The sequence below is a fragment of the Borostomias antarcticus genome (genome assembly GCF_949987555.1).
Source record: "Borostomias antarcticus genome assembly, chromosome: 3".
NCBI lineage: Eukaryota > Metazoa > Chordata > Actinopteri > Stomiiformes > Stomiidae > Borostomias > Borostomias antarcticus.
This window is the reverse complement of record NC_140236.1, coordinates 7,114,760-7,127,329: the sequence shown is the minus strand read 5'-3', so window position 1 is coordinate 7,127,329 and position 12,570 is coordinate 7,114,760. Positions and strand designations below refer to the sequence as shown.

The 12,570-nt window shown below is 45.4% G+C and overlaps 1 protein-coding gene across 1 annotated transcript; it reads left to right on the top strand.

Annotated features, from left to right (window-relative positions):
* Window positions 1–7,120: 7,120 nt before the first annotated feature.
* Window positions 7,121–11,978, top strand: slc2a5 (solute carrier family 2 member 5). Its single transcript, XM_084461768.1, has 13 exons — window positions 7,121–7,202; window positions 7,296–7,408; window positions 7,539–7,637; window positions 7,732–7,892; window positions 8,005–8,129; window positions 8,252–8,404; window positions 8,815–8,940; window positions 9,306–9,493; window positions 10,103–10,213; window positions 10,361–10,462; window positions 10,807–10,882; window positions 11,113–11,240; window positions 11,519–11,978. Exons 2-13 carry the CDS (start codon window positions 7,364–7,366, stop codon window positions 11,735–11,737), a joined length of 1,533 nt encoding a protein of 510 aa, XP_084317894.1. The 5' UTR covers window positions 7,121–7,202; window positions 7,296–7,363; the 3' UTR covers window positions 11,738–11,978.
* The last annotated feature ends 592 nt before the right edge of the window (window positions 11,979–12,570 follow it).

Below are 12,570 nucleotides of genomic sequence, written 5' to 3'. Positions count from 1 at the left end.
ACTCGAAAATCATTAGATTAGTTGTTGCATAATTGTTTAATTAGGGCCTAAGCATAATTCATTCTTGAGTGTTACACCAAAAGCCCGATGCCAAGTAATTGAGGGTCCGTTCCGTGTATGGTCAGTTTATGTCAGTTCGATATTCTTTTTGAAAACGAAGACGGCGTGACTAGAATAGCAGTGTAACCTATTTTCTATTTCTGGAATACGAACAACAACATGGATAATGTCATACGAGAGAATTCAATTCTCTGTTCCTCTTCAAAAAATGAAAATAGGGACACTCCTAACGTTAGCTAAACATTCTCTCTGGTTTGCATATGTCTCTGCTATGTAAATAACCTTCTGCCATGGTCATAAGCGGATCCTGTCTGTTTTCGTCCACAGGGTGTTGTGGTTTTCTTGCTGGAGGGTGGGTGCCGCCCCTAATTTTAGGTGTGGTCGGGCACAGAAAAATGCAGAACTAGAAGCTGTAGTTCTGAGCAGGAAAGACCAAATCTCTACAATTGCCGCGAAACACGTCATTTGACATCATTTGTAGATTTTTTGGGTGTTTTGAAAGTGAGAAAATTAGCCCCAGGAAACACTGAGGGAAGGAAAACTACATTAATTGTAACATACTGGACATTTTGGAATGATACAAGGCTTAATGCTAATCGGAGAAGTGCCCCTTTAACAATCTGATAGAAAACATATTAGGCTATGTACCTCACAACTGCCTGCTAGCAACGTCCTCTTGTGAGCCCTGCTCCTGTGTCAACAACACCCTTGACTCCTACAGTATGTGTGCAGGTTTCATTCATGTTATGGTGCTGTCTAATGGGCAAAATATGCTGTGGACTGGATCCCACTAAAGTAAAGGTGAGACATGGAGGCAGGCATGGACACACACGGACAAACACACAGATACTGTAATCACACACACACCCGCATGATTGCACACATGCAGACAATGTTAAAATGTTAAAAAGAGTCAAACACAAATTGTCTATTCCATGAAGCTCATAATCTGAGATCAAGGAGGAAATCATACTATGTTGACTCTGAAACCAATGCTTCTCTCCTCTGTGCTTGTCCTGCACCTCCGAATAGCGGGTCATGTAGTGGAGAGGCCCTGCTGCCCTTTGGCAGTGGATGGTATCCAAGATTGTAGTGCATGCAACCATGACTGTTAAAAATATTCTAATGATCTGTGTGTGTGTGTGTGTGTGTGTGTGTGTGTGTGTGTGTGTGTGTGTGTGTGTGTGTGTGTGTGTGTTTGTGTGTGTGCATGTGTGTGTGTGTGTGTGTTTCTATACCTGACAATAAAAATGTTACTAATGTTACTAATAACACTCGAAGTGTTAGTTTGTTATACATTTACATACAACTAGGCTACTGGGCTTACAGAGTGGCCTACAGGCAGGCCTGTCTGGGAGATATGCGAGGCCCTGTGCGAAATAGGTTTATGCACTATGCATGCACCTCTTTTTTTCCACATGGCAGTGAGATCTTTTCGCTTAGTCACAAGCTGCTCCCCACCCCACCCCCCCAATTGTGGGACTATGAAAACAAAAATGTTCAGAGTAAGTTAATTTAGCAATAGAAATCCTTGAAAGCCTTGGGCCAATGGGCCTAGGATATAAACAATAAATTACCGGTGGAATTGTGGTGGAGCAATAGCGGGAGCATTTCTGATTACTAGCAGACCGCTGTCCCTGATGCTAATAATCCGAGGTCCCCTTGCCATTCTATGTGCTAATGGCCAGGAACCCACCAGCGGATTCGGCCGGAGGTCCGCCAGCTCGTCCATCGGGGACCCGCTGTAGGTCCACTAGCCTTGTGTTATCTGGGTTTATCCCTTACCTTTGTTCAGAAACAGAAGTTGAACCAATTACAGCAAAAAAGCTAATGTTACAGGAATCATCAGTGTAACTGTTTTAGCCACTGACCGCTACCATTAATGTTATGGAAGCTGCTGCTAGTTGTGAGCTCATGAGCTAACTGGCTATTGTAGAAGAATTATTTGATCTAAAGTCAAAAAGGATTTGCCAAGGTTTGCTCAAACAGGTTAAGTCTGATTTATTGAGAAAACATACGAGCGCAAGGACTTCAGGACAACGCATGTGAGTGGTTCATCCAACAGAAGTGGAGTAGGCTTGTCTTGCGCCGCCTTATATTCCTGTGATTGGCTAACCCATCTGTACACGTCATATTAAATGGCAGGCATCATCAACAATGCTCAAGAGTTACAGAGAAAGCGCGGTACACTTTGAATATAGACAATGGAACAATGGCCTAGGCCAAACGGGAAGTCTGAGGTGTGATTCTTCCTGTCATGGTGAGGACACCATGGCAGGGGTGTTTGTTATTACAAAGAAGAGAGGAGGACAGAGGTTCAGAGGTGTTTGGAATGGCAAAAGGCAGGGGACTGGATCAATAGGTTTTGAATGGGTTTGAGGCCAGGCCAGTTGTCTCTCAAATTCCATGACACTATCCCACTCTTATTGCTGGATTAGCATTGGAAGCATTGAAACTGATGTGTCCAGGCGACAAGACCTATCTTAATTTATCAGACATTATTTCATGTCATTTCAATTCACAGCTATTTCAGTGGCATGACTAGCTTCTGTCCTACCAGTCCTGAACAGAAACAAGCCAGCCATGCACATAAGCCAGGCTTGACCTGGCCTGGTTTGGCTGGACCTTGCATAGAGGTATTACATTTATTTTATTTGCCCAAAATATTTTCTATTTACCTAGCTTTATAAAACCACTTGCTGACCAGCTGTTAGCCTTGGGGGATTTTCAATACAGGGCTATGAGCACCTCTCTATTACACAAATGTGATCAGAAAATCTTTTAAATAACCTTATTACTCAATAGTGACCAAAATCCAGATATTGTATATACCTTGTATAAATATTGTAACCCATTACTATACCATTTCGGACATAACAAATAATGTCATAGTAGTCTAAGAAATGAGGATATGCAACTCAGGAGAAATGCAAGGATATGCAAGTCCAAAGCAGATTTGAAGAAGAAAGCAAGGGTTTCGGAATGATGACCAGATTGTACTGTACTATTCTGGATGGCTGTGCAGTCATATGGGTTTCCCCATGGTCAGCATCAACTCAAACCAAACCAACCAAGCTCTAGTTTACAGAGAGACAGTATGTTTTGACAATAGAGAGGGAAAATGAAAACATGCGCCCCTAGCGGATTTGTTCCTATCGGAGAGGAGTTTTAATGTAAACTCCCATAGACCGGATTTTCTAATAATTACTACGAAGCTATTTCGGTAAAGTTATCAAAACAAAAACTTGTTTTTTGTGTCTTTACAGTAATAACCTAAGCTACTAACCGTGAGAATTTCAAACAGTATTTCGCCTTCTTTCATATTTTCGAAATTGCTCCATTTCTTCAGTCAAAGTCAATGGAATTTATCTAACTATGATCACTAGAATCAATAAAGTTTGTCTCCAAGTATTTGACTTTTAAGGCATTCTACTAACTTTTCAGTGTTGACCAAGATATAATTTTTCAAAAGACGTGTCTATGAGAAATCCCATTCATTCTCTTGGCATTAGGAACACTACCACTAGGGGGCGATGAGATTACTTTCCCTCCCTATGGTCAAGAAACTCTTCGGCAATGTTGCCACTTTCGCCCACTAGAGGGTGCCATAGGACACAAAGCACAACGTAAAAACACATGGCTACTGAATTATGCAATATTTACCTCTGAGATCCTCCCCTAAATTATTGATTTTGACAGTAGACTGGGCCAATGGCTTTGCGAAAAATTGCACTATGGTACAGCTCATCCCCATAGTGAATGAATTGAGTGCAGAGTGTAGGCCTTATGTGTAATATACGTTTTTATACAATGCGTGCACTGACTTTGTTATCACTTTTTTGCTATCCCAGATCAAATTGATCTTGTAGATTTTGTCCTGGCTTTTCACAGAATTTCCATATAGGATCATTCTGATTTGCAGTCTTTGGATAGGCCTCCATTGGTCAAAGTAGTACATTTCATTGACGTGAAAATGTTGGGAAGTGTAAATCAGAATATTATTCATATTCATTTAGCTGCATTAGTACACAATACATAGGCCAGAATTGCATAATGTGGTGCTATTCATAACCATCTGTCTGGTCTAACTATTCTACCCTACAAAGGCGAAAGACCTTAACTTAATTTTTGGTCGAAAATGTGGACAAATATCTTGAGTCAATTGTGTTGTTTTTTTGTGTTTTTTTATTTTAGAAAATAGTGGGTTTTCTTTGCCATAACCCCCAAATGCGCAATAGAACCAAGGCAGAAGGCCTTAAAATCAAGGTTCTTTGTCTTGGCTTCACAGCACTCTGGCCATTCTTTTGCTGTGCATCATATTTATGTTCATATTACATTAAGCTTTATTGTACCATGATCGCTAGGTTTCATGTAGATGTTATCATTATTATCATATACTGATTCAAGAGTCAAGATGGCTATGGGGATCTGGTGAGGAAAGAAACCGAGAGAGCAGAGAAACAGATCTATCTAGCTGAGGAGCAGATTAAACTGACCTTGAGGGAAACAAAACTTTGCACTCACCTCTTAGAAGAGTGGCTGAAAGATGATGGATGGATATTGTTTTGGCATGGTCTGTGCTAGACTACTTTAATATGCAATCATTGAATAAAATAATGATTAAATATATGCCATGTATATATTGTAGTATCCTACACGTCTCTACATCCTCCTTGAATCCATGCTTGATCCTCCCTTCCAGTGGGATCAGGATAATCCTGATTTTTACATCAAAACTATCCTAAACTCTACCTTAGAATTTTTAAATAGGCTACTCAAGAACAGCATTTGATCGGGATTCTGGGTAGGATTGGATTACCAAATCCATATTCCAATTTAGGAGCGTCAGGATCACATATACCCTGATTTGAAACACCTACTTTTGATATTTAATAAAAATCCCGATCATTTTGATCCAGATTGAATGCTTTGAAATACTGGGTCCTGGTTATTAGACATATGGCTCCATCTTCTGGTCATACCTGGAGAGTAGGCTACTGCCTCCCTCCACGTGAGATAGGACTAAACAGTTTACGTTTGTCACTAGTTGCTGCTAAACTATCTGCCATGTATCCTACACGTCTATCGCCCCAGCGAGCCGACTTCCCTTGGCGTGGAGCCCTTTTCGGTTGCCCAGACTCCAGGAGGAGCGGGCCCTTGTTTACCCGTCCATTGACAGGCTACTTTTCTGTTGTACCATTAACTTGAGTTTCATTAAACCGCCAGTTGGGTGAACCTGCTGTACGGCTTCCTCGTCTCTCCACAAGGTGTCTCTGTTGCCTGTGCGTGCTCTGGGTTGCCACACCATGCTTCTGGGAGTAGAGGGGTAGAGGTACACTAGCCCAGTGTCCATGCTTCTGGGAGGGGAGGGGTAGAGGAGCACTAGTCTGGTGTCCATGCCTCTGGGAGGGGAGAGGTAGAGCGGCACTCGTCCAGTGTCCATGCCTCTGCCTATCCCATATCTAAGCATTGGTGGTTCAGTGGTAGAATTCTCGCCTGCCACGCGGGAGGCCCGGGTTCGATTCCCGGCCAATGCAAGATGACCTTTTACAGGGGGCGGCTGTGGCTCAGTGGTAGAGCAGATCGTCCAATGATCATAGGGTCAGCGGTTCGAATCCCGCCTCCACATGTCGAAGTGTCCTTGGGCAAGATACTGAACCCCAAATTGCTCCCAATGAGCAGGTTAGCACCTTGCATGGCAACTGCTGCCATTGGTGTGTGAATGAGAGGCCTTCTTTGTAAAGAGTTTTGAATAAAAAGCGCTATATAAGTGCAGTCCATTTACCATTTACCATCTGGACTGTGCCAGTCCCCTTCTTCTTGGACTGCGGCACAGAGCCTGATGAAGATGGTCTCAAACAGTTGGCAGCAATCTGGCCACTGCGCAAGCGGGGCAGTGGTGGTGAGTGCGTAACTCTTCACACTCTTCACCCCTGGAGGGAACTCCCTCCTCTTCTTTGGAGACCTGAACCTCCCCGTGTCCAGCCTGCTCTGGTGTCTGGCAGCAAACACCACCCTCTGCTTGTCATAGTCCAGCTGGTTCTGACACACCTAAGCAGAGAGAGAACACAAGAGCACATGAGACAACGAAAACATGTGCAAGTGTGAACATGTATGACAGGGCACAGAGGGAGAGTAAGAAGACAATAAATGTACCTGACCTGCTGGTCAGTTAGGGCCAGAGAGGTCTGGTTCCTCAACTCCACTAGATACTCTGCCAAGTCGTCAACAAAGGACAGTGGAGTGGGACAAAACGCAGACACAGTGATCTTATTTCTTTACACATACTGTAATTATGTATTTACATATGTCAGCAGCCAGGGAGGAGGAGAGGGGTTCAGAGGAGGGACCAGGCCGGGAGGAGACGGGGAAGCTCGGGTCATTGAGGAGATTTGACACAGTAAGGTCAGGTGTTTGGTCTTCCTCTAAGCCCTCGTCTTCTTCCTCGCCATTATCCACATCCTCCAGCGTGTCCTTCTTCAGCATGTCCTACTTCAGCATGTCCTTCTTCAGCATGTCCTACTTCAGCATGTCCTTCTCCAGCATGTCCTTCTTCAGCATGTCCTTCTCCAGCATGTCCTTCTCCAGCATGTCCTTCTTCAGTGGTCGTCCAGTCTGACTCAGTAGATAGTCAACACCAAGCAGCTCTCCTATGAAAAAGAACAAGAACGAGTGTGCACACACACACACACACACACACACACACACACACACACACACACACACACACACACACACACACAATTAGCTATATTCAAAGTTTATTCACTACCTGGTGTTACATTACATGATGATTGCATTCATGAATCAATTTATTCTATACAGTACCGTTTGATTTTAATATATGTATGCATCATGTGCATCATCATGTATGGTTAGCTTTGGCAATGGGAATGATGCAAGTAAAGCTTTGTTGAACACGGAAAGCCCACAAACCAAAAGTGTTTAGTAGCCAGATATCAAGTCAATATACCAGTGGACATGTATTTGGCAGGTGGCCTGCAGGTTGACACACATGTCCGGCCAAACACCTTCCGGCTGTTGGTGAAAAAGCCCACTGCTGTGCTGAGACGAAAAAGTTGCAACATATTCTCCTTTATCCCCAGTACTCAGTCAAGAAAGCCTCACCATGCAATGCTGAGGTAACTAATCCTAACATAAGTCAGAAATTCAAGAATAGCAAAATAATAAACACGAGCTGTAAACCGCTATCCTGTCTGGTCCAATGTCCAAAGGGCATCTGGAATCCACAGGTGCAGAGCAACACCAGCCTGCTGTCAGGTGACAATTGTTGCCTCACACCATGAACGGAGAGGAGATTCTAGGAAAACCTGCAGAAAGGAGAGGGGTGAGTCATTTCACTGCGTTTGCTAATTTGATTCTTTGAATAATCAGTCAAAATGAATTGAGATAGGTCCTCTTGAGAGAAATGCTGCTAACAATGAGTCCCTTCATATTCTCTCTATGTCGCTGTGCAGAGGCTAACTGCTGTGCTAGCCTTGGCAACCCTCATATCTGCCTTTGGGTCCTCCTTCCAATATGGCTACAACGTGGCTGTGGTCAACTCCCCATCACAGGTAATTCAGTTCACACTCGTGTTGTACAGTATCAATGTTGAATATACAACAGTGAACACTACTAAAAGTGTTGTGTTTGTCCTGCTGTTATCAGTACATGCAGCAGTTCTATAACTCCACCTACCTGGAACGCTATGGCCAACCAATGGAGGAGAACCTCCTGACTCTGCTGTGGTCCCTGTCTGTATCCATGTACCCCCTGGGGGGCCTCTTTGGCTCTCTGATGGTGGCCCCACTGGTCAATAAATTAGGAAGGTATGCTCATGTTGTGTAGAAAATCCACACATCCTAGTTATAGCTTTGATATTATTGGCTGATTATGATGTTGAAGCTGGATAGGGTTTTATCACGAATGATCACATGACAGGAAGGGCACGCTCCTCTTCAATAACATCTTCTCCATCGTTCCGGCTGTGATGATGGGAACGAGCCAGATCGCCAAGTCGTACGAGATCATCATCGTCAGCCGGATATTAGTGGGCATCTGCGCAGGTCAGGGGAACGATTCAAATGTTCACTGGACCCCACTCCAATAAGATAGCATTGAAATGCAGTCCGTTATAGTTAAAGTCATAGTAATACAGTAATACTATGTCCTGGTGCACCGTTCACAGGCCTGTCATCCAACGTTGTTCCCATGTACCTGGGAGAGCTCTCCCCCAAGAACCTGCGGGGTGCCATTGGCATCGTGCCCCAGCTCTTCATCACCATCGGTATCCTCAGTGCCCAGGTGTTGGGCATCAGGAACATCCTTGGCAGCAGCACAGGTACAGTCATGCCCTGACCCCCATATGTACAGGCTCTGGCTGGTTGAGTCACTTACTGTATATCCTGTCATGGCGTATCAAGTCTGTCTATGCCCAATTATTGCTTGGTTATAAAACCCATCAGCGTCAATTGGCTTGCACTCCATTTCAACCCGTTAAGCTAGCCTGGAAGCCAAACTTCCTCACAAAAAAAATTCTTGTGGAAAGCAGGATGTGAGCTCACGCGATTAGGATAGCAACTCTAGGCTACCATTAGGCGAGATCCCTACACACCTGTTGCTCCAAGTTCCATGCTGACTGGTGCTTGGACGGTTGGTTACTGGAGGATCCTGTGTGTGTGTCCTCCTCCTATGTATTAAGCCAGATGTGTGTGTGTGTGTGTGTGTGTGTGTCCTCCTCCCCTCCCCCAGGCTGGCCTCTGATGCTGGGTCTCACAGGTATCCCTGCCCTGCTGGAGCTGCTGCTCCTGCCCTTCTTCCCCGAGAGTCCCAGGTACATGCTGATCCAGAGAGGGGATGAGAGGACTGCCAGGAGAGGTGAGGTTGAGAACACGCAGCAGGCCTCACATCCTAGAGAGAGAGAGAGAGAGAGAGAGAGCGAGAGAGCGAGAGAGAGAGACAGAGACAGAGAGAGAGAGGGAGAGAGAGAGAGAGAGGAAAGAGAGATAGATAAAAATCAAAAGCAAGATAGAAATAGATTAAAAAAAGTTTATTTACCTATCACATTGAACTTTATTCATTCATTTGTTAATTCATTATCAACTTTAAATCCAATTGAAGTAAACTTTAGTAAACGTTAAATCCAATTGAAGTAAAATGTAGCTATTGTAAATTGATGTATTAAGCCAGATGGGCCTGGTGTGTGTGTGTGTGTGTGTCTGTGTGTGTGTGTGTGTCCTCAGCCCTGCAGCGCCTGCGAGGCTGGAAGGACGTGGACGAGGAGCTGGATGAGATGCGCCTGGAGGACCAATCAGAGCGAGCCGAGGGCCGGCTCTCTGTGCTCACCCTCCTATCCCAGCGCTCCCTCCGCTGGCAGCTGGTCTCCATCATCGCCATGAACATGGGCCAGCAGCTGTCTGGGGTCAATGCTGTGAGTCCTCCCTGCCCCGGCCCCTGCCGTCTCTGTCCCTGTCTGTCTCTGTCTCTGCCCCTGTCCCTGCCTCTGTCCTTGTTTCTGACTCTGTCCCTGTCTCTGCCACCGTGCCTGCCTCTGTCCTTGTCTCTGCTCCTGTCTCTGTCTGTGTCTCTGCTCCTGTCTCTGTCTGTGTGTCTGTATCTCTGTCCCTGTCTCTGTTCTTGTCTCGGTCCTTGTCTCTGCCCCTGTCCCTGTCTCTGTCTCTGCCCCTGTCCTTGTCCCTGCCCTTGTCTCTGTCCTTATCTCTGCTCCTGTCTCTGTCTGTCCCTGTCAGTCTCTGTCCCTGTCAGTCTCTGTCCCTGCCTATATCCCTGCCCCTGTCTACAGTATGTCCCTGCCCCTGTCTGTCCCTGTCTGTCTCTGTCCCTCTCCCTGACTCTGTCCCTGTCTTTGTCCTTCTCGCTGCCCGTCTCTGTCCTCATCGCTGCCCCTGTCTCACGCATAGACTCACTGATCACCACATCACCTAGATACCTAGGGATATGAACATGTATATATCGAATATATTCATATTTTTGATAACATATTTGATTGATTTTGTTTGATAACTACGTGTCTCCTTAGATCTACTACTACGCAGACAGTATATACGGCTCTGCAGGAGTCAAGGACAGTGACATCCAGTATGTGACTGTTGGAACGGGAGCTGTGAATGTCTTCATGACCATAGCTGCTGTAGGTAGCCCCTCGGCGATGAACACAGTTGTTTTCCCCCAATTCAAATACTTTCCTGATCCACCACAGTTACAACCCCCCCCCCCCCCCCCCATTGAAGCTTGCACAGGATGCCGTTTTCCCTGACTGTGATTGGCTCATCCTCAGGTGTTCATCGTGGAGGCCTCAGGGCGGAGACTGCTCCTCCTCATTGGTTTTGGGATCTGCTGTGTAGCCTGTGTTCTCCTCACCGTGGCCCTCAGCTTCCAGGTACTGCAGCACCACCACCAGCCATTATTAGTTGTTATTATTAGACACACAGAAAGAGTCAGTTGAAAAAGAAAACTCAATATCCCATAAGTCTCTCATAGTACCCACAGCAAAATACATGGCAACGTGATGCTTGAGTGTTATATCCCCCAAACTGCCGGTTTCCACAGCTGCCACAGATACAGAGGGAGTAGGGACTTGAACTCTGAGGGTTTTGGAGGAGTTCAGCTGAGGTGACGCGTTTCTCCTGTCCTATATGGGAAGGAGAAAGGTGGCTATAAGACACAACATAAACCCCGCAGACATCAACAACAACAACACTGGCTGCTTTACTCTGTAAACAGGAGAGTGTGGAGTTGATGCCCTACATCAGCATAGCTTGTGTCATCATCTACGTCATGGGACACGCCATCGGACCCAGTAAGTCAGACTTGTACATGGTTGTTAAAGTGTTGTGATCGCGACGGGGCACTCCATTAGTGAGGTGTTGTTTGAATTAGCTAATGCATATGGAAGTGTTTGTGATGATTACCTACAGTGTGTGTCCAAATCTAAGCTGTTTATGTGTGTCATGACCTTCCTCTGAAACAGTCTGATGATGTCAGAGGGTGGAGTGTTAAGGGATGAGCTTGACAACATGTGGTCTGCAGGTCCCATTCCGTATGTGGTGACCACAGAGATGTTCAGACAGTCATCTAGACCGGCAGCCTTCATGGTGGCAGGGTCTGTGCACTGGCTGTCCAACTTCACCGTCGGACTGATGTTTCCCTTCCTGGAGGTCAGTGTCCATCAGTGTTCCCAGAAGTCTTGCTCACTACACAGGAAGCCAAGTCACACCATGTCCTTTCCGTGATAAGGACTTGAGTTTCTGTGCAAAGTTACAAGAGCTGTATTGTTGATACAGCCATGAGGGACAGATAAAATGAGCCTCTCTGTTATGTTCTGTGCTCATTTCTGTTGTGTTCTGTGCTCATTTCTGCTTACGTGACAATAAACCAAAACGAATTTGGCAAGCCAGATGTCTCATGTTTCCCTCCCTTCACCTTGGCCTTACAGAGAGGACTAGGACCATACAGCTTCATCATCTTCTCCATAATCTGCCTGGCCACCTTGGTCTATATTTGGCTGGTGGTGCCAGAGACCAAGAACAAGACCTTCCTGGAGATCAGCCAGATGTTTGCCAAGAGGAACAAGGTGGAGATCAGGCTGGGTGATGGAGACCCTCCCAAAGAAACAGACTGCTGGAAGGAACCAGAGAGTTTCACTGTCTTCTGAGAAAGATGTGACGCAAAACGGGTGCTGAATTGAATGTTGAATAGGAAAGCTAGGATGTAATTTGTATTTATATGACTAAACTAGTTTCTCCATATTTATGAATGACTTCCCCATGTCCCCTGCAACTGCACCGAGAACCCTGAATTGCATTAGCATGTGTAATTCAATTATCCTGTATGTCAGATAATGAATCACCCAACATGCAATATAAAGATATCAATGATCAATGCTATGACAGTTACTCTGTTTCCTTCGTGTGCTTTTCTATTGGCTTACTGCCGCCATTCATGAACACACCTCCAAACCACAATGGACATCTCAGCTTTCATGTAGAGGTGTCCCCCACACTGACCCCAATTGGAGCTCCAAAAATCCCTGGGGAAAAAACTGAGGTTATTACCTATACTATAATAGAGCTACCCTTGGCCAGCCTGTCTGCCGGCCTGTCCGCTATCTGTCCGTCTATCTATCCAGACTATCCTAGGACACCATCAGTTTGACAGCATTCATATTTGGCACGGGTATCCGCAGGGGTCCTGGACAGACCATGACAGGGCCGTATTTTTAATTAATTTACGTTTTGGCTCATTTTAACATAAAATACTTATCTAAGCCGCCACCCAAGAGAAATACTGCTCTGAATAGAACTCCGCCCCCAGTGTTCCAGCTGCCAACTATAGAATTAATTTGCCTGCTCATCATCAGCTGCAAGGAGCTACAGCTTTGTCCCAAATGAGTGCGGCTGCCCTGATACAAACACTGAACTATGACCTCACGCCAGCCTACTCTATAATTATTTTACTGTTGCTCAACTTTGTTGTTCTACCTAATAG

What these genes read in the sequence shown, in the direction of transcription:
- slc2a5 (XM_084461768.1), top strand. Translation starts at nt 7,364, where the DNA reads ATGAACGGAGAGGAGATTCTAGGAAAACCTGCAGAAAGGAGAGGG. An exon ending in CTGGTCAATAAATTAGGAAG is followed by an intron (nt 7,893 to 8,004) that starts GTATGCTCATGT and finishes ATCACATGACAG; the next exon opens with GAAGGGCACGCTCCTCTTCA. An exon ending in ATTAGTGGGCATCTGCGCAG is followed by an intron (nt 8,130 to 8,251) that starts GTCAGGGGAACG and finishes CACCGTTCACAG; the next exon opens with GCCTGTCATCCAACGTTGTT.